Source organism: Thalassophryne amazonica, chromosome 11 (genome assembly GCF_902500255.1).
Source record: "Thalassophryne amazonica chromosome 11, fThaAma1.1, whole genome shotgun sequence".
NCBI classification, from domain to species: domain Eukaryota; kingdom Metazoa; phylum Chordata; class Actinopteri; order Batrachoidiformes; family Batrachoididae; genus Thalassophryne; species Thalassophryne amazonica.
Genome location: NC_047113.1, coordinates 30,138,907 through 30,159,117, shown reverse-complemented (window position 1 = coordinate 30,159,117; position 20,211 = coordinate 30,138,907). Strand labels below are relative to the sequence as shown.

The window sequence follows — 20,211 nt, the reverse complement described above, 5'->3', positions numbered from 1 at the left end:
AAGAAAGCCTGACAATGTTCCTTGTCTTCTGTCTCCACTTTTCCTGCCCTTTATGAATAACTCACTTCATATTAATGGTTGATAACGTGTAAGAATATTTCCAGGACGACATACTCGTAAATTATATTCAAAATTGTTTTATCAACTTAAGTAAATTGTGAAGCCTGTGGTTATGTATTGGAACGTATAAATTATTATTTGTTTTATTTATTTATTTATTTATTTTTTCCTGCCTGTGTGCAGTTTCACACTTTGAACTCTTCGGGCCGCTATCGCCTAATGTGTTGCAGTTTGGACTCATGCAGTATAAAAACGCAGTAGCAGCTGCACAGTCCACACTTCACCGAAGACACACGACAAACGTCGGTGTTCTCTTGTTGGAATTGTGGATTTGCATTTTTACAATATGAGGAAGGAAATTATGTTCGTCATCAATGGGTAATTTACATCGGATGGCATTTCAAATGTAGAATTGGAGGTGAGATTTGGCTGTTTTCTTCGGATCGACGGAGACATTTGGCAGAACAATGGGACTGCTGGCACTATTTTTTCTCACCGTCTTGGGCTTCAGTTCAGTGAACGGACTGATCAGTTACTCCATTCCGGAGGAGATGGAAAAAGGCTCTTTGGTCGGTAATGTAGCGCATGATTTGGGTTTAGATATAACGCGCATTAATTTGGGTAAAGCTCGGATTTATACAGGAGACAGCGCTCAATATATCGAGCTAAACAGAGAGAAAGGAGTCCTCCTTATTAAAGAAAAAATAGATCGTGAATCGCTCTGCCGGCAGACAACGCCTTGCGCGCTGCATTTTCAAATCACATTAGAGAACCCTTTAGAATTATTCCCGATTACTGTGGAAATCACAGATATTAATGACAATGCTCCGATATTCCAAAAAGGCGAGAGGAGCTTTGAAATCAGTGAGTCGGCGGTGGTCGGCTCTAAATTCATGCTGGAGAAAGCTATTGACCCTGATATCCAGCTGAACGGCCTTCAGACGTACACGCTCAGACCGAGTGACAATTTTGCGCTTAAATTGCACAGTCAGTCTGATGGAAGCAAAAAGGTAGAAATGATTTTGCAGAAGCCGTTAGACAGAGAGAAACAAGAACGCATCGACCTAATTTTGACGGCGGAGGACGGAGGACAGCCGCGGATGTCTGGAACAATGCAGATCCACGTGACTGTGCTGGATGTAAACGATAATGCGCCTGTTTTCAGCAAACCTGTTTACAATGTGAGCATTACGGAGAACTCAGTGAGACGGACCCTCGTGACAAAAGTGAGTGCTTCCGATGCAGACAAAGGCTCAAACGGAGAGGTGACATATGTTATAGGCAGTAATGCTGATCATATTTCAAAGTTATTTCTCATTAACAGTAAAGGTGACGTCATATTAGATGGTCCAATCGATTATGAACAGGAAAAAATGTATCACATTGACATAGAGGCGGTTGATCGAGGCGGACTCTCTGATTCGAGTAAGATCTTAATAAATGTAATTGACGTAAATGACAATATCCCGACTGTAAATATGATATCAAAATCAGGCTCAGTTCCAGAGGATTCGACCCCCAATACAGTAATAGCATTAATGAGTGTGAGTGACCCTGATTCTGAAAACAATGGCGAGGTTCAGTGCAGCATTAATGAAAATATTCCATTTCAGATCAAATCTACATCCAGAAATTTCTATAGCTTGGTGACACATGGCGAATTAAATCGAGAAACAGCCGCTGACTATAATATCACAGTGACCTGCTCTGATGAGGGAGTGCCATCCCTCTCCAGCAGCGTCACTCTGACCTTACAGATCTCAGATGTGAATGATAACGCGCCTGTCTTTGAGAAGAGCTCATATGAGGCCTACATTGTAGAAAACAACACACCAGGCCTCTCTATATTCACAGTGAAAGCCACAGACGCTGACTGGAACCAGAACGCGCGTGTTTCTTACATACTGGAGGACTCCTCTGTTAACGGAGTGTCTGTCTCCTCATATGTGTCAGTTAGTGCTGATAGTGGAGTCATCCACGCAGTGCGGTCTTTGGACTACGAGCAGATCAAGGACTTCCAGTTCCGCGTCAAAGCGCAGGATAGAGGCTCCCCTCCACTCAGTAGTAATGTGATTGTGAAAATAGTGATCCAGGACCAGAACGACAATGCCCCTCAGATTCTGTACCCGGTCCAGACTGGAGGCTCTGTGGTGGCTGAGATGGTTCCTCGTTCAGCAGATGTGGGCTATCTGGTGACTAAAGTGGTGGCTGTTGATGTGGACTCTGGACAGAATGCCTGGCTCTCCTATAAACTGCAGAAAGCCACAGACAGAGCACTGTTTGAAGTGGGTTTACAGAATGGAGAAATAAGAACTATCCGCCAAGTCACTGATAAAGATACTGTCAAACAAAGACTGACTGTGTTCGTGGAGGACAACGGGCAGCCCTCTCGTTCAGCTACAGTCATTGTTAATGTGGCGGTGGCGGACAGCTACCCTGAAGTGCTGTCGGAGTTCACTGACTTTACGCACGACAAGGAGTACAATGACAACCTGACTTTTTACTTAGTGCTGGCTTTGGCTGTAGTTTCCTTTCTCTTCATCACGTGTTTAGTGGTTATTATATCTGTGAAAATCTATAGATGGAGACAGTCTCGCATCCTGTATCACTCCAGTCTCCCCGTGATTCCATATTATCCACCACGTTACTCAGACACTTTGGGGACAGGGACTCTGCCACACGTGTACAACTACGAGGTGTGTAGGACGACTGACTCCAGAAAGAGTGACTATAAGTTCGGCACAGCTGGTAGTCAGAACGTGCTGATAATGCACCCCAGTTCTACAGGAACCATGCAGCAGATACAGAGTGAAAAGAATATCCTGGATGAACCAGACTCTCCTCTAGAGGTTGGTCATTTTCATATTTTTCACGCGTAAAGTTTTGCATTACTTTGGTTGTGTTCATTGTTTGTCAGTTTTCAGAACCATGGACAGAGAATGTGACGACCACCGTGTGTTTTTTGATCGTTTCTGTCAGTCATTTTTGCAAATAGTGAATATTTATTTTAGTAAATTAGTAGATTAGTTTCAGTGTGCGTGAGAAAACGTTCTTTTTTGTACAATTCTAATCACTTTATTCATATCAGTTGCCTCAAATGTGTTACTGTTATTGCCCAAATCAAAACGTGTTGCAGGTATCTGCTTTTGAAAGTTTGCTTTCAGTGGTGTACCTTTATCAAACCAGCTAATTTCACTTGATTTTTGTTTATCTGGTGACTCAAAAAGCATTTGATTTGTTCTATGATTTTTACAGTTGTTGTTACTAATATTAAAATTCCTAGTAGTACGCGTTGCCTTCTTCCTAGTATTTCTGCTGCTGCTGCTGTTTGTAACAGTAGAGACAGTTCAGTGTGTTTACATTGAAAGGTGCCTGAGCATGAGTGGCTTTGGCTAGCTAACTAGCTATCTGTCTATTTATCTGTCTGTCAGATAGACGTTATGTATATACGTCTCAAAAAATACTGTATTCAATACAGAATACTCTTATAGAGTTTAAATATAATACAGATGAAACGGGTATTGGTTGTCAAAATCAGCACCATGGAGAGAGACAAAGAAAGCCTGATACTTAATGTTCCTTGTCTTCTGTCTCCACTTTTCCTGCCCTTTATGAATAACTCACTTCATATTTATGGATGATAACGCGTAAGAATATTTCCAGGACGACATGTATCATTTTAAAAATTGTTTTATTAACTTAAGTAAATTGTGAAGCCTGTGGTTATGTATAGGAACGTTTAATTAGTTTTTTGTTTTTTGTTTTTTTCCTGCCTGTGTGCAGTTTCACACTTTGAACTCTTCGGGCCGCTATCGCCTAATGTGTTGCAGTTTGGACTCATGCAGTATAAAAACCCAGTAGCAGCTGCACAGTCCACACTTCACCGAAGACACGACAAACGTCGGTGTTCTCTTGTTGGAATTGTGGAATTGCATTTTTACAATATGAGGATGGAAATTATGTTTGTCATCAATGAGTAATTTATGTCGGATGGCATTTCAAATGTAGAACTGGGGGTGAGATTTGGCTGGAGGTGAGATTTCAGCTACATGTCAAATAAGCTTTTAGTAAAAGTAATTTCTTCACAGTTTAGGTTCAGCACCACGGACAGGTCACAAATCAATAGATTCATTTAGTTTTCATGATGCCATCAGGAAGTGGCGTGAGATTGGTTTGGTTTTTGCAGTAACTGATGTCATATTTTAAGGTGTATTCTGGATGAAATGGCTATCAATTTTAAGAGTGCAAAGAACATTCTGTTTTAATCAGACTCTCCTCTCCCTTGGTTATTGTCAGATTTTTTGACATAAAGTCTTACATGAGCGAAAAAATAGATTAATAATATATTTAAACAAGCTGTGTTCATTGTTCGTCAAAAATAAGAACCATAGACAGATAAAGTTGCTATGGCCATAACAACCTGCTCCTCTTTTATCATTGCTTTTCCCAAATTGCGACTTTGCTTCTGACTCAGTGAAATGGGTGGGTCAGTTTATTAAGCAATTTTTTTTTAATAATGTAGTTGAGAAAGAACCTCAAATTGTGATACAATGTATATTGAGTGAAAATGACATTATTTATTAACAAATCTCTCCTTTGGAATTTGGAATTCAGTAGTACTTTCTTTCGAAGTCAGTCATCCTTTTCAGTTGGCTCCTATTTTCAGGACAGCAACACATACGTATTATTTAAAAGCACGACCATGACTGTGTGTGTGTGTGTGTGTGTGTGTGTGTGTGTGTGTGTGTGTGTGTGTGTGTGTGTGTGTGTGTGTGTGTGTGTGTGTGTGTGTGTGTGTGTGTGTGTGTGTGTGTGTGTGTGTGTGTGTGTGTGTGTGTGTGTGCCCGCACACGCGTGTCGGCGTACGTGCGTGCGTGTATGTTTGTTGGTTTGTTTGTTTGTTTTTTTGAAGTATTTTTTAAGCTTATCTCACAAGCCTCGGTTGGTTGATACTGTAGAGTGTGGACTTTTGTTGTAATGTTGGCAATGAAAAGTGTGAAGTCTTATTCAAGCTACAATCAATCAATCAATCAACTTTTTTCTTGTATAGCGCCAAATCACAACAAACAGTTGGCGCTCCACATTGCAAGGCAAGGCCATACAATAATTATGAAACACAGTCTACGTCTAAAGCAACATAACCAAGGGATGGTCCAGGGTCACCCGATCCAGCCCTAACTATAAGCCTTAGCGAAAAGGAAAGTTTTAAGCCTAATCTTAAAAGTAGAGAGGGTATCTGTCTCCCTGATCTGAATTGGGAGCTGGTACAAGCCACAGTATTTTTGGCCAAAACTTTGCAGCAGAACTATTATGCCAACAACGTACGAGAAGCTGGTAAATATCAACATTTGTAATCACTTTTCACTATCAAAATAATATATTACTTTAGTTTATGAAGCATGGGTCCTGCAATTTATCATAAAATCTGGTGGTATTTTATCAGTTTTGTCTGATCATGTTGGCCAGTAATCACTGGCAACGATGTGCTTCTTGTCACATGCCAGTCCCACCACCTACAAATAAATTATATTATTTCTTTGTTTGTTCTTTCATTTGAATAAAAAAGGCTTGTTCCTTGAAAACTGTTTAGGTTCTTCAAACCTCATGTTTAAATGTTACTTTTTGGTTTTAAAACAGAAATAGTTTGGCATTTAAAACTGGGTTTTTTAACGTGATGAGGAAAAAGGCACCGTAACGAACCCAAATAGTTTGTTGTTAGTCTTACTCTGAAGGTGTCTTTTGGACTTGTGTTTCCGCAATGCTTTTATTTTAAAGGAGAGAAAAGGGAACTACAGTGCAACAGAGCGGGTAAAAACCCGTCTCATAAAGTTACCGTAAAAAGGCAGATTTTGTGTTATAAAAGCGCCTGGTTGATGGAGGCACAAGGTGTGTATTTACATCAGCTTCATGCAGATTACCCTGGAGCAGCTTTGTAGCCTATTTTGTACGGTGTTTGATTTTCTTTTTATGTCGTGGTCTTTGGGCTAGCGTGAATGCTAAATAAGCTATATCAGTAATCTTAAAAGCTGTGAGAAATCGGTAATTTATTTAAATTGAGAGGGACGGTTTAATAACATCATTGTATCAAACGAATGAACTTGGGTTATCTTGAAGGGACTTTTTTTTCAGGACCCTGGACAGAGACAAAATTAGGTGGATGAAGTTCCAGTATTGTGATTTTTGCTTTCTCAGTTACTGCAGCAGTGACACACGTGTATTATAACTTGGACAACGTTATATAAATGATTTACTTTATTTTGAAGTATTTTATTTTGCTATTTTGAAAAAAAAATTACATTAAAGCAGTGTAGTGGGATTTACATTTGGGTTGTTTAAAACGGCTCTTCCGAGGGTTTTTTTTTTTTTCTCCTTTCATGTAATTTCGCAATCTGACCTCTTAGGGACGCTGTAGTCCACGGTGTTTCTGTGGAATGAACGTCGTAAGGACTGGTTTCTCACATTCATACGCCATTGAACTGGGAGAGTTGCTCGATGCTGCACACGAAGGTTTTTTTTTTTTTTTCTCTCTCTCAGCACTAATGCGTTTAAATCACCGACACGCTGGGATTATTCTTCTTTTCTTCATTAAGAAAAGCGTCCTGTGCCTCTTCTAATTCCTGGAAGATATTTTTCCGCATTTTTCTTGAGAGGAAAATCAGATATTTTGCCTCTACAAAATGCCTGCGAGAACAATGAGACGGCAAGTCCTGTTTTTCACGTCGGTGGTTTTTATGAGGGCGGTGCTCGGGCAGGTCAGCTACAAAATTAACGAGGAGATGTCCGTAGGTTCTCTTGTGGGAAACATAGCGCATGATTTGGGTTTAGATGTGGAGAAATTAAAAGCACGTAATGCCCGTGTGTATTTTGGAGACACTAAAGAATACTTTGAGCTGAATAAATACAGAGGAGTCCTCTTAATCAAAGAAAGGATTGACAGAGAGGCGCTCTGCGGAAAGACGGAGCCTTGTGCGGTGCATTTTCAGATTATTTTAGAAAATCCGATTGAATTTTACAGATTAATGGTTGAAATCATAGATATCAATGATAATCCCCCTACATTTGAGAGGGTAGATATTAAATTCGAAATTAGCGAGGCTGTTTTCGTCGGTTCAAAATTTGATTTGGAGCAGGCTGTGGATTTAGATGTCGGAATGAATGATCTTCAGAATTACATTCTGCAGCCGACTGATCATTTTGTTTTGAAGCTCCACAATCACGCAGGCCGACCAAATAACATTGAGATGATTTTACAACAACCTCTGGACAGAGAGAAAAATGAGCATTTGTCTCTGGTGCTGACGGCTGTAGATGGAGGAGAACCACAGATGACGGGAACAATGAACATTTTCATTACGGTGTTAGACGCAAATGATAATGCGCCCGTCTTCACAAGGTCCTTATACAAAGCTTCTGTTGCAGAAAACTCACCAAGAGGCACAGTCATAGTGACAGTTACGGCGTCAGACGCAGATCACGGATTAAATGGAAGAATAAAATATTCAATTAGAAACACATTAGATGTCCGAGATTTATTTGAGGTGAATGAAAACACAGGCGAAGTTAGTTTAATTGGAAATATTGACTACGAAAAGGCAAGAAATTATGAAATAAATTTACGTGCAACTGATAGAGTGCTAACAGATTCATGCAAAGTAATAGTTGATGTTACAGATGTAAATGACAATAAGCCGGTGATAAAAGTAATGTCGAAAACCAATACGATCGCAGAGAATGTCAAAATCCACACTGTCGTAACAATAATTAATATTCAAGATCTAGACGACAATGAAAATGGTAAAGTACAATGTACAATACCTGAAAATAATCCGTTCACATTGAAATCTACTGAAAGCAATTTTTATATTTTATTGACAGACAGTGAGTTAGACAGAGAGAGATCCTCTGAGTATAATATCACAGTGACCTGCTCTGATGAGGGAGTGCCCTCCCTCTCCAGCAGCGTCACTCTGACCTTACAGATCTCAGATGTGAATGATAACGCGCCTGTCTTTGAGAAGAGCTTATATGAGGCCTACATTGTAGAAAACAACACACCAGGCCTCTCTATATTCACAGTAAAAGCCACAGATGCTGACTGGAACCAGAACGCGCATTTTTCTTACATACTGGAGGACTCCTCTGTTAATGGAGTGTCCGTCTCCTCATATGTGTCAGTTAGTGCTGATAGTGGAGTCATCCACGCAGTGCGCTCTTTGGACTACGAGCAGATCAAGGACTTCCAGTTCCACGTCAAAGCTCAGGATGGAGGCTCCCCTCCACTCAGTAGTAACGTGACTGTGAAAATAGTGATTCAGGACCAGAACGACAATGCCCCTCAGGTTCTGTACCCAGTCCAGACTGGAGGCTCTGTGGTGGCTGAGATGGTTCCTCGTTCAGCAGATGTGGGCTATCTGGTGACTAAAGTGGTGGCTGTTGATGTGGACTCTGGACAGAATGCCTGGCTCTCCTATAAACTGCAGAAAGCCACAGACAGGGCGCTGTTTGAAGTGGGTTTACAGAATGGAGAAATAAGAACTATCCGCCAAGTCACTGATAAAGATGTTGTCAAACAAAGACTGACTGTGTTCGTGGAGGACAACGGGCAGCCCTCTCGTTCAGCTACAGTCATTGTTAACGTGGCGGTGGCAGACAGCTACCCTGAAGTGTTGTCGGAGTTCACTGACTTTACGCACGACAAGGAGTACAATGACAACCTGACTTTTTACTTAGTGCTGGCTTTGGCTGTAGTTTCCTTTCTCTTCATCACGTGTTTAGTGGTTATTATATCAGTGAAAATCTACAGATGGAGACAGTCTCGCATCCTGTATCACTCCAGTCTCCCGGTGATTCCATATTATCCACCACGTTACTCAGACACTTTGGGGACAGGGACTCTGCCACACGTGTACAACTATGAGGTGTGCAGGACGACTGACTCCAGAAAGAGTGACTGTAAGTTCGGCACAGCTGGTAGTCAGAACATGCTGATAATGGACCCCAGTTCTACAGGAACCATGCAGAGGATACAGAGTGAAAAGAACATCCTGGATGAACCAGACTCTCGTCTAGAGGTTAGTTATTGTCAGATTTTTTTTATGTAAAGTGTTGCATGTGCTAGCAGATAGGTGATTGATACATTTAAATATGCTGTGTTCATTGTTCATCAAAAATCAGAACCACAGACAAAGTGGCTTTGACCATAAAGTCTGCTCCTCTTTTGTCATTGCTTTTCCAAATTGCTACTTTGCTTCTGTCTCCACTGAAATGGGTGAATCAGTTTATTAAGCAGATTTCTAAATAATGTAGTTGAGGAAGAACCTAGAGTTGTGATGCAACGTGTACAGAGTGAAGAACATCCTGGATAAACCAGACTCTCCTCTAGAGGTTCTTTATTGTCAGATTTTCCCCATGCACAGTGTTAAATGTGCTTCATGACTGACGCATGCTGTGATCGTTTGTCCAAAGGTCGGACCATAGACCATCGACAGGAAAACGTAACTGTGACCATAATGTCTGCTCCTGTTTTGTCTATGCTTTTGCAAGTTCTCATTGTGCTTCTGTCCAGTGAAATGGTTGAATTACTTTCGCAAAATTTATTTATTTATTTTTTGATTATGTAGTTCAGAGAGAGTGAAGGATGAATCCTGGATGATGCAGTGTGTACAGAGTGAAAACTAACTTCTCCTGTACTGGTTATAATTTGATAGTTATTTCTTTCGAATTCAAAGTCACTCTTTCTTTCGCTCCCATTTTCAGGACAGCGACGTATATTGTTTGCTAAATATCACAACCTAGTTTTTCTTCACTATTTTTCAGAACAGTTTCAGTGTGTCGGATATCTTCGCATTTGTTTATAATAATCTGTCAACCCACTTATTTGTCTGGCTACAAATCTTATCTGTAATTTCTCTCTCGAAAAATTGTTATTTATCTCTGTTATTACCCAAGGCCAAAATATGGCCATCTGGTATTGAGAAGACTTTGTGTCTGTCCATCTGTCTGTCCAATGTGTGTGTGTGTGTGTGTGTGTGTGTGTGTGTGTGTGTGTGTGTGTGTGTGTGTGTGTGTGTGTGTGTGTGTGTGTGTGTGTGTGTGTGTGTGTGTGTGTGTGTGTGTGTGTGTGTGTGTGTGTGTTGTAATTTCGGCTGCTCCCGTCTTGAGACGGGTCGCCACAGCGGATACAGCCAGATCCGCATTGGTAATTGGCACAAGTTTTATGCCGGATACCCTTCCTGACGTAACACCAATTTCACCCGGAGAAACACACACACAGCCACTGCTGTTCCAAAGAGGTCTCCCATCCAAGTACTAACCAGATGCTGCACTGCTTAGCTTCTGAGATCTGACGGGATCAGGCTGACACAGAGCAGACCAGCTGCTGTCTGTCCATCTGTCTGTGCTCAGCAAAAATCCACTCCTATTACTGCCAGGGTATTTAACTTCACAGGGACCATTCTTGGGCCACAGACCATGGATACGTTCAAACATGGTTACCTTGACTTATTGTAAGAGGTCAAAAGGTCACATTCAGTTTCTTATTTTGATGCTCATACAACCGAGAGGCTTTTAGCATTGTTGTATATATTTTTTATTGTAAACCCATTTTATTTGTTTGTGTGTGTGTGTGTGTGTGTGTGTGTGTGTGTGTGTGTGTGTGTGTGTGTGTGTGTGTGTGTGTGTGTGTGTGTGTGTGTGTGTGTGGGTGGGTGGGTGGGTGCGCACACGTATGTGTGTGTTTTACTGTGTGCTTTTTTTTTTGCCTTTGTCATCATGTAGTACTCAGTTCAGCTTTTTAAAACTACATGTGCACTGTTGTAATTTTGACAATAAAAGAGCATCTTGCTCAAGGCAGTCTTACACAGCTAAAAATTCTACAATACTACATGACACTTTCATTTACTTGTATCATAATCAGAATGTTCCAAGACTTTTCAGCACATGTAATGTGCTTAAAACTTTCAAAAAGTTGGTAAATATCTAATATTTGTCAAGTGTTTAAAGTGCATCACCTTTCAACGTAAAAACCGCATTATCTTAGTTGATGATGCTGCATAATATCATTTATGTGGCCTCTTGCAATTTATCAGAAAATAAGGTTGTATTTAGTCATGTTTATGAGATCCTATTGGTTTTCAGTTATCATTGGCAACTGTATGCTTGTTGTCACATACTAAACACAAGGATTACAAATATTTTTTCTTCAATTTAGAAAAAAAAGCAACAGGTTTGTAACTTGATAGTTCTCTAGGTTCTTTAAAATATATTTAACAATATTTTGGGGGTTTAAAATGTAAATATTTTGGCATTGCCAACTGTATTGTTTTAAAGTAATTATGAGAGAAAAAAGGCAAAAAAAAATACGCTTTGATCAAACTTGTAAGATATCGACTTCCTTACATTACCGTATAATTGAATGCAACCTCAGTCTACCATTAGTTTGGCCATCAGTTATCTTAAAGGGACATCTTTTTCAGGACCCTGGACAGAGACAAAATGAGATGACTGAAGCCTGGCTGGGTTTGTATTTGTGGTTCTTGCTTCCTCGTGGGGCACATATATAATATTGTCGGTTATTTATAAAACACTGTCTTTATTTGAAGTACATTCTGTTTTGTCATTTAGAAATCATAACGTAAAAACAGTCTATTGGGATTTACATCAGTTTAAAACGGTACTTCCGAGTTTTTTTTTTGTTTGTTTGTTTGTTTGTTTGTTTTGTTTGTTTTTTTTCATCTGCTTTCCTGTAATTTCGCAGTCTGACCTCTTAGGGACGCTGTAGTCCACGGCGTTTCTGTGGAATTAACGTCATCAGGACTGGTTTCTCACATTCATACGCCATTGAATTGGGAGAGTTGCTCGATGCTGCACACGAAGGATTTTTCCCTCAGAATTAAAGCGCTGAAATCAACGACACTCTGGGATTATTCTTCTTTACATCATTAAGGAAAGCGTCCTGTGTCTCTTCTAATTCCTGGAATATATTATCTTCGCATTTTTCTCGAGAGGAAAATCAGATGTTTTTTTGCCTCTACAAAATGCCCGCAAGAACAATGAGACGGCAAGTCCTGTTTTTCACATCGGTGGTTTTTGTGAGGGCGGTGCTCGGGCAGGTCAGCTACAAAATTAACGAGGAGATGTCCGTAGGTTCTCTTGTGGGAAACATAGCGCATGATTTGGGTTTAGATGTGGAGAAATTAAAAGCACGTAATACCCGTGTGTATTTTGGAGACACTAAAGAATACTTTGAGCTGAATAAATACAGAGGAGTCCTCTTAATCAAAGAAAGGATTGACAGAGAGGCGCTCTGCGGAAAGACGGAGCCTTGTGCGGTGCATTTTCAGATTATTTTAGAAAATCCGATTGAGTTTTACAGAATAATGGTTGAAATCATAGACATCAATGATAATTCCCCGATGTTTGAGAAGGTAGATATTAAATTCAAAATCAGTGAGTCTGCAGTCATCGGCTCAAAATTTGATTTGGAGCAGGCTGTGGATTTAGATGTTGGAATTAATGATCTCCAAAACTACATCCTGCAGCCGACTGATCATTTTGTTTTAAAGCTCCACAATCACGCAGGCCGACCAAAAAACAATGAGATGATTTTACAACAACCTCTGGACAGAGAGAAAAATGAACATTTGTCTCTGGTGCTGACGGCTGTAGATGGAGGAGAACCACAGATGACGGGAACAATGAACATTTTCATTACGGTGTTAGATGTAAATGATAATGCGCCCGTCTTCACAAAGTCCATATACAAAGCATCTGTTGCAGAAAACTCCCCAAAAGGCACAGTCATAGTGACAGTTACGGCGTCAGACGCAGATCACGGATTAAATGGAAGAATAAAATATTCAATTAGAAACACATTAGATGTCCGAGATTTATTTGAGGTGAATGAAAACACAGGCGAAGTTAGTTTAATTGGAAATATTGACTACGAAAAGGCAAGAAATTATGAAATAAATTTGCGAGCAAGCGATGAAGGAGGGCTAACAGATTCATGCAAATTAATAGTTGATATTGTTGATGTAAATGATAATTACCCGCTGATCAAAGTAATGTCCAAAACCAATACGATCACTGAAAATGTCAAAATCCACACTGTCGTAACAATAATTAATATTCAAGATCTAGACGACAATGAAAATGGTAAAGTGCAATGCGCAATAACTGACAATAATCCGTTCACATTGAAATCTACTGATAGCAATTTTTATAGTTTATTGACAGACAGTGAGTTAGACAGAGAGAGATCCTCTAAGTATAATATCACAGTGACCTGCTCTGATGAGGGAGTGCCCTCCCTCTCCAGCAGCGTCACTCTGACCTTACAGATCTCAGATGTGAATGATAACGCGCCTGTCTTTGAGAAGAGCTCATATGATGCCTACATTGTAGAAAACAACACACCAGGCCTCTCTATATTCACAGTGAAAGCCACAGACGCTGACTGGAACCAGAACGCGCGTGTTTCTTACATACTGGAGGACTCCTCTGTTAACGGAGTGTCCGTCTCCTCATATGTGTCAGTTAGTGCTGATAGTGGAGTCATCCACGCAGTGCGCTCTTTGGACTACGAGCAGATCAAGGACTTCCAGTTCCACGTCAAAGCGCAGGATGGAGGCTCCCCTCCACTCAGTAGTAACGTGACTGTGAAAATAGTGATCCAGGACCAGAACGACAACGCCCCTCAGGTTCTGTACCCGGTCCAGACTGGAGGCTCTGTGGTGGCTGAGATGGTTCCTCGTTCAGCAGATGTGGGCTATCTGGTGACTAAAGTGGTGGCTGTTGATGTGGACTCTGGACAGAATTCCTGGCTCTCCTATAAACTGCAGAAAGCCACAGACAGGGCGCTGTTTGAAGTGGGTTTACAGAATGGAGAAATAAGAACTATCCGCCAAGTCACTGATAAAGATGCTGTCAAACAAAGACTGACTGTGTTCGTGGAGGACAACGGGCAGCCCTCTCGTTCAGCTACAGTCATTGTTAACGTGGCGGTGGCGGACAGCTACCCTGAATTGCTGTCGGAGTTCACTGACTTTACACATGACAAGGAGTACAATGACAACCTGACTTTTTACTTAGTGCTGGCTTTGGCTGTAGTTTCTTTTCTCTTCATCACGTGTTTAGTGGTTATTATATCAGTGAAAATCTACAGATGGAGACAGTCTCGCATCCTGTATCACTCCAGTCTCCCGGTGATTCCATATTATCCACCACGTTACTCAGACACTTTTGGGACAGGGACTCTGCCACACGTGTACAACTACGAGGTGTGCAAGACGACTGACTCCAGAAAGAGTGACTGTAAGTTCGGCACAGCTGGTAGTCAGAACGTGCTGATAATGGACCCCAGTTCTACAGGAACCATGCAGAGGATACAGAGTGAAAAGAACATCCTGGATGAACCAGACTCTCCTCTAGAGGTTAGCCATGAGCCAGCTATGAAACTTATTTTGTTTGCTTTTCATTTTCAGTGAATATTTTGTTTATAGTTGTTAGCAGAAGATGGTTATGGCGCAGCGTTTAACGAAAAACAAACACTGCACACACTTTTCTCTTCCTGTAGTGCACATGGGAAGTGGCACACTGACACTTTATTAGTTTCACATATGTCAAATTAGGGAGGTCACATGACAGGAAGCCGTGTGATAGGCTGTACAACAAGCCAACAGAAAACTGGGATACAATAACAAATGGGAGAACCAAAATACAAAAGTCACCACCCCCACTTGCTCAAATTTGAATGTGTCTCTTTTTATGGATTCGACATAAACAGTTCATACACCAAACATAAACATTTCATATTTCATCAACTTCAGCTTCGTTGCTGGTTTGGTCAGTATATCTGCAACCATATTGTTAGTTGGACAATATTCCAGGCTAATTTTGCCTTCATTTAACACAGATCTCACAAAATGATATTTAATATCTACATGTTTACACCTTTGCCTGTACACAGGATTTTGGGCTAAGGATATGGCACTCTAATTGTCTTCATAGACCTTAGATACATATTTGACACCATCAGTGTTAAATAACAGCTGTTCCAAATACAAGCATTCCTGTATAGTAGCAGCCAAAGCTCTGTATTCCGCTTCACATGTGGATAATGCTACAGTAGGCTGTCTTTTCGTCTTCCATGAGACTAAAGGACCATTTTCATTCAGGCTAATGCAGTATCCAGTAGTTCTTCGCCAATCTGTTACATCGGCGGCCCAATTTGCATCGCTATATGCACGTATTACATTCTCTTTAGCACATTTCTTAAAGCACAATGTTTTGTTTTGTGTTCCTTTCAAATTCAAGATTTAAGCTTCTCTACTATGGATACCACCTGGACAACTGAGAGCCTACACAGAAACGTTCCTTTCAAATACCTGAAAGCATGCTTGACTTTATTCCACTGTTGTACAGTTGGATTCGTAAAATACTGTGATAGCTTACTTACAACAAAGCTTAAATATGGCCTTGTACATGTTGCCAAGTAGATTAAGCTACCTACTGCCTCTCTGTACATTTTAATATCACTCATAACCTCAGCATTGTCAGTGTAATTAAGTTTTTGCTCACAAGGAGTAGCTCTTGGCTTACAGTTTTGCATGTGAAACCTCGCCAATATTTTTCAACATATTTGCATTGTGACATTTTAATATAGTCAACATCTTGCTCAAAACCAATACCAAGAAAATGTGTTAGTTGTCCTAAATCTTTCGTCTTAAATTTTGATGTGAGCATCTCTTTTACATCTTTGAGAGTATTCTTATCACTGGCAGCAATAATCAGATCATCAACCCATATGATTATAAACACCTTTTTAGTGTCAGTAACATTTGTGTATACACAATAATCTGCAGGGTTTTGAACAAACTTGTTTTCACATAGATATTCATGTAACATTTTGTTCCAGTTTCTGCCAGACTGTTTAAGTCCATAGAAAGATTTTTCCAGTCTATACACAAGTCTTTCATCTTTCTGACATTTCACCTCATAACTTTCTGGTTGTTCAATATAGAGTTCACACTCTATTGGTGCATGTAAATATGCGGTTTTTACATCCATCTGGTGAACAATCAAATTTTCTTCTGCCACTTTTTGCAATAACACTCTTATGCTTGTCATGTTAGCAGTTGGTGAAAAGGTTTCATCGTAGTTCACACCTTTCTTTTGACCGTAACCTTTGGCAACGTATCGCGCCTTATATTTGTCTGAGCCATCATTATTCTTCTTCATTGCATAGACCCATTTACCCCCCCCCCCCACTACAACGTTGCCTGCAGGTAGGTCAGTCAGGGTAAAGGTCATATTCTCTTTTAATGAATGCATTTCCTCATCCATTGCTGTAATCCATTCTTTTGCATTCACTGATGTTACAGCTTCTTTATAAGTTTGCGGCACATTACACATCAGTCTGTAACAATAGGCAATGTTAGTTAAATCATCAGTGCCACAAACACAGTCATCTAGATAAGCTGGTCTTTTTCTCTCTCTGACAGGATATCGTTCCTGTTCAGGTTCATCTTTTTGTATACGGCTAAAACACACCACTGGGTCATTTCCTGTTAGCAGAGGATAGTTATGGCGCAGCGTTTAATGAAAAACATGAAACACAGCATACACTTTTCTCATCGTGTCGTGCACCTGGGAAGTGGCACACCCACACTTTATTAGTTTCACGTGTGTCAAATTAGGGAGGTCACATGACAGGAAACCGTGTGATAGGCTGCACAACAAGCCAACAGAAAACTGGGATACAATAACAAATGGGAGCACCAAAATACAAAAGTCAACAATAGTTCATACAGTATCAGTGCCATGGACAGCATTTTTCAATCACTTCACATTTCTCTATCTGTTTCAGTCAAACTTAATGTATAATGTGCCTGACCATCTAGGTTTTGGTAAAATATGTCAATAATTTGATGCAATTATATTCAATAATCATATACCACATTCCATTTTCCTCTGTTTTTCACAGTGATATATTTATGCACTGTAAGGTAACAACAGAGCTCACAGGTTCATCCTTTGTTTTCTTTTTTTTTCTTCATCCCACTACATGTAGTTTCATGTTGTGAACTCAGCGGGACGCTGTTGACCAGTGTCTTGCTGTTTAACATCCATCTATATTCTCATACGCCCTCCGTTGTCTCCCATTTGTCGTCTGACGGCCAGCCTGTGAGGCAAAAATCACACCAAGAATGCTGAAAATGGACATACACGATGGATTTTTGTTTTTCGTCGGTCAATATTTGTCTTAGATCCTCAATGCATAAATCCCAACGGTGGCTGCAAATAGGAGAAGGAGCTCGTTTTGGTACGATCGAGATTTCTGACAGAACAATGAGACGGCAAGTACTGTTGTTTTTCTCCGTTCTCAATCTCTGCGTCGTGGCTGGTCAGGTCAGTTATTCTGTGCCTGAGGAAATGACAAAAGGCTCTTTAGTTGGTAACATCGCTCATGATTTAGGTTTAGATGTGAGACGATTACATGCGGGGAAAGCTCGAATTTTCAGAGGAGGCAGCGCAGAATACATCGATCTGAACAAGGAAAAAGGACTCCTCCTTATCAAAGAGAAAATAGACCGCGAGGCTCTCTGTGGACAAACAACGCCGTGTGCTTTGCATTTCCAAATTGCCTTAGAAAATCCAATTGAAATATTTCCAATTATTGTCGAAATAACAGATATTAATGACAATGCGCCGGCATTCCAAAAAGAGGAGAGAAAATTTGAAATCAGCGAGTCTGCAGTGATCGGTTCTAAATTCCTGCTGGAGAAAGCAATTGATCCGGATATCGGACGGAATGGACTTCAAAGCTACACTCTGAAACCCAGTGAGAATTTTGTGCTAAAATTACACAGTCAGTCTGACGGCAGTAAAAAGGTAGAAATGATTTTACAAAAAGCTCTTGACAGAGAGAAACAGGAGTATATTTCGTTATTTTTAACAGCTGTAGATGGAGGAGAACCGCAAAGATCAGGGACAATGCAAATTCATGTTGCTGTATTAGACGCTAATGATAACGCTCCTGTTTTTACGCAAGCTGTTTATAAAGCCAGTTTAAAAGAAAACTCGCCAGCAGGCACGCTCATCACAAAAGTGAGTGCTTCTGACGCAGACAAAAGCGCTAATGGAGAAGTGACTTACGTCTTGGGAGATAACATTATGAGCATTTCAAAATTATTTCAAATTACAGAAAATGGACATTTTATTTTAAATGGGCCTGTAGATTATGAAAAGGCTAAAAATTACGAGATTGATGTCGAGGCAGTAGACCAAGGAGGTCTGTCAGACTCCTGCAAAGTGGTCATTGAGATAGGTGACATTAATGACAATAGGCCTGTTATAAATATGATTTCAAAGTCAAATTCAGTAGGAGAGGATGTTATTTTAAACACGGTGATAGCTGTGATGAGCGTAAACGATCCTGATTCTGAAGACAATGGCAAGGTTCAATGCATCATTAATAAAAATATTCCATTTATAATTCAATCCTCCACTGGTAATTTCTACAGTCTCGTTACAGACAGTGAGTTAGACAGAGAGAGATCCTCTGAGTATAATATCACAGTGACCTGCTCTGATGAGGGAGTGCCCTCCCTCTCCAGCAGCGTCACTCTGACCTTACAGATCTCAGATGTGAATGATAACGCGCCTGTCTTTGAGAAGAGCTCATATGAGGCCTACATTGTAGAAAACAACACACCAGGCCTCTCTATATTCACAGTGAAAGCCACAGACGCTGACTGGAACCAGAACGCGCGTGTTTATTACATACTGGAGGACTCCTCTGTTAACGGAGTGTCCGTCTCCTCATATGTGTCAGTTAGTGCTGATAGTGGAGTCATCCACGCACTGCGCTCTTTGGACTACGAGCAGATCAAGGACTTCCAGTTCCGCGTCAAAGCGCAGGATGGAGGCTCCCCTCCACTCAGTAGTAACGTGACTGTGAAAATAGTGATCCAGGACCAGAACGACAACACCCCTCAGGTTCTGTACCCAGTCCAGACTGGAGGCTCTGTGGTGGCTGAGATGGTTCCTCGTTCAGCAGATGTGGGCTATCTGGTGACTAAAGTGGTGGCTGTTGATGTGGACTCTGGACAGAATGCCTGGCTCTCCTATAAACTGCAGAAAACCACAGACAGGGCGCTGTTTGAAATGGGTTTACAGAATGGAGAAATAAGAACTATCCGCCAAGTCACTGATAAAGATGCTGTCAAACAAAGACTGACTGTGTTTGTGGAGGACAACGGGCAGCCCTCTCGTTCAGCTACAGTCATTGTTAACGTGGCGGTGGCGGACAGCTACCCTGAAGTGCTGTCGGAGTTCACTGACTTTACGCACGACAAGGAATACAATGACAATCTGACTTTTTACTTAGTGCTGGCTTTGGCTGTAGTTTCCTTTCTTTTCATCACGTGTTTAGTGGTTATTATATCAGTGAAAATCTACAGGTGGAGACAGTCTCGCATCCTGTATCACTCCAGTCTCCCGGTGATTCCGTATTATCCACCACGTTACTCAGACACTTTGGGGACAGGGACTCTGCCACACGTGTACAACTACGAGGTGTGCAGGACGACTGACTCCAGAAAGAGTGACTGTAGGTTCGGCACAGCTGGTAGTCAGAACGTGCTGATAATGGACCCCAGTTCTGCAGGAACCATGCAGCGGATACAGAATGAAAAGAACATCTTGGATGAACCAGACTGTCCTCTAGAGGTTAGTATTTAAAAGTCATATTTTCTTTTCTTTTTTTCATGACTCGAAATCAGACATTTTAAGTCTTTCTCTCACTTTCAGTACCAAGGACAGCTTTCTGTATCGTCAGTTGAAACTAGTCTTTGTGCGCTTCCTTTCAGTTTCAGAACCAAGGACAGCTATAAAAAAAATTGATCTTTTTTCTCCACTATCTTTACCGTAACAATTACCCCAAAAATAATACACACTTTCCCTAAAAAAAAGTGCTAATTTTTTGTATGTTTTTAATGTATATTTTATGTATGCTTTCTTTGTTTCACTTGATTCGTATGCTTTGCATTTTCAGATACTTGGAAAAAACTTTGAAAAATTCCTGTAACATGTTACACCTATATTTATTAATTTTTCTCAAAATATATTTCTAATATGGTTGAAACCTTA

At 40.6% G+C, this 20,211-nt stretch overlaps 4 protein-coding genes across 24 annotated transcripts in view; all 4 read left to right on the top strand.

Annotated features, from left to right (window-relative positions):
* LOC117519820 (protocadherin gamma-A11-like) overlaps nucleotides 1-20,211 on the top strand; it is a 911,360-nt gene that overhangs the window by 789,254 nt on the left and 101,895 nt on the right. The window contains exon 1 of one of the 21 annotated variants that reach the window (XM_034181091.1): nucleotides 454-2,909. The exons of 19 other annotated variants lie outside the window; for them this stretch is intronic. In XM_034181091.1, coding sequence (XP_034036982.1) covers nucleotides 528-2,909 — 2,382 coding nt within the window. In that variant the 5' untranslated portion in view covers nucleotides 454-527. Of the gene's footprint in view, nucleotides 1-453; nucleotides 2,910-20,211 lie in introns of those variants that run through there. One more of the 21 variants, XM_034181082.1, reaches the window with a different exon arrangement.
* On the top strand, nucleotides 6,600-9,161 carry LOC117519839 (protocadherin beta-16-like). Its single transcript, XM_034181114.1, has one exon. It carries the CDS (start codon nucleotides 6,738-6,740, stop codon nucleotides 9,159-9,161), a length of 2,424 nt encoding a protein of 807 aa, XP_034037005.1. The 5' UTR covers nucleotides 6,600-6,737.
* On the top strand, nucleotides 11,842-14,546 carry LOC117519876 (protocadherin beta-16-like). Its single transcript, XM_034181143.1, has one exon. The coding sequence runs from the start codon at nucleotides 12,075-12,077 to the stop codon at nucleotides 14,544-14,546; it is 2,472 nt and encodes an 823-aa protein (XP_034037034.1). The 5' UTR covers nucleotides 11,842-12,074.
* LOC117519826 (protocadherin beta-16-like) lies at nucleotides 17,138-19,830 on the top strand. The gene has a single exon (XM_034181102.1). It carries the CDS (start codon nucleotides 17,290-17,292, stop codon nucleotides 19,801-19,803), a length of 2,514 nt encoding a protein of 837 aa, XP_034036993.1. The 5' UTR covers nucleotides 17,138-17,289; the 3' UTR covers nucleotides 19,804-19,830.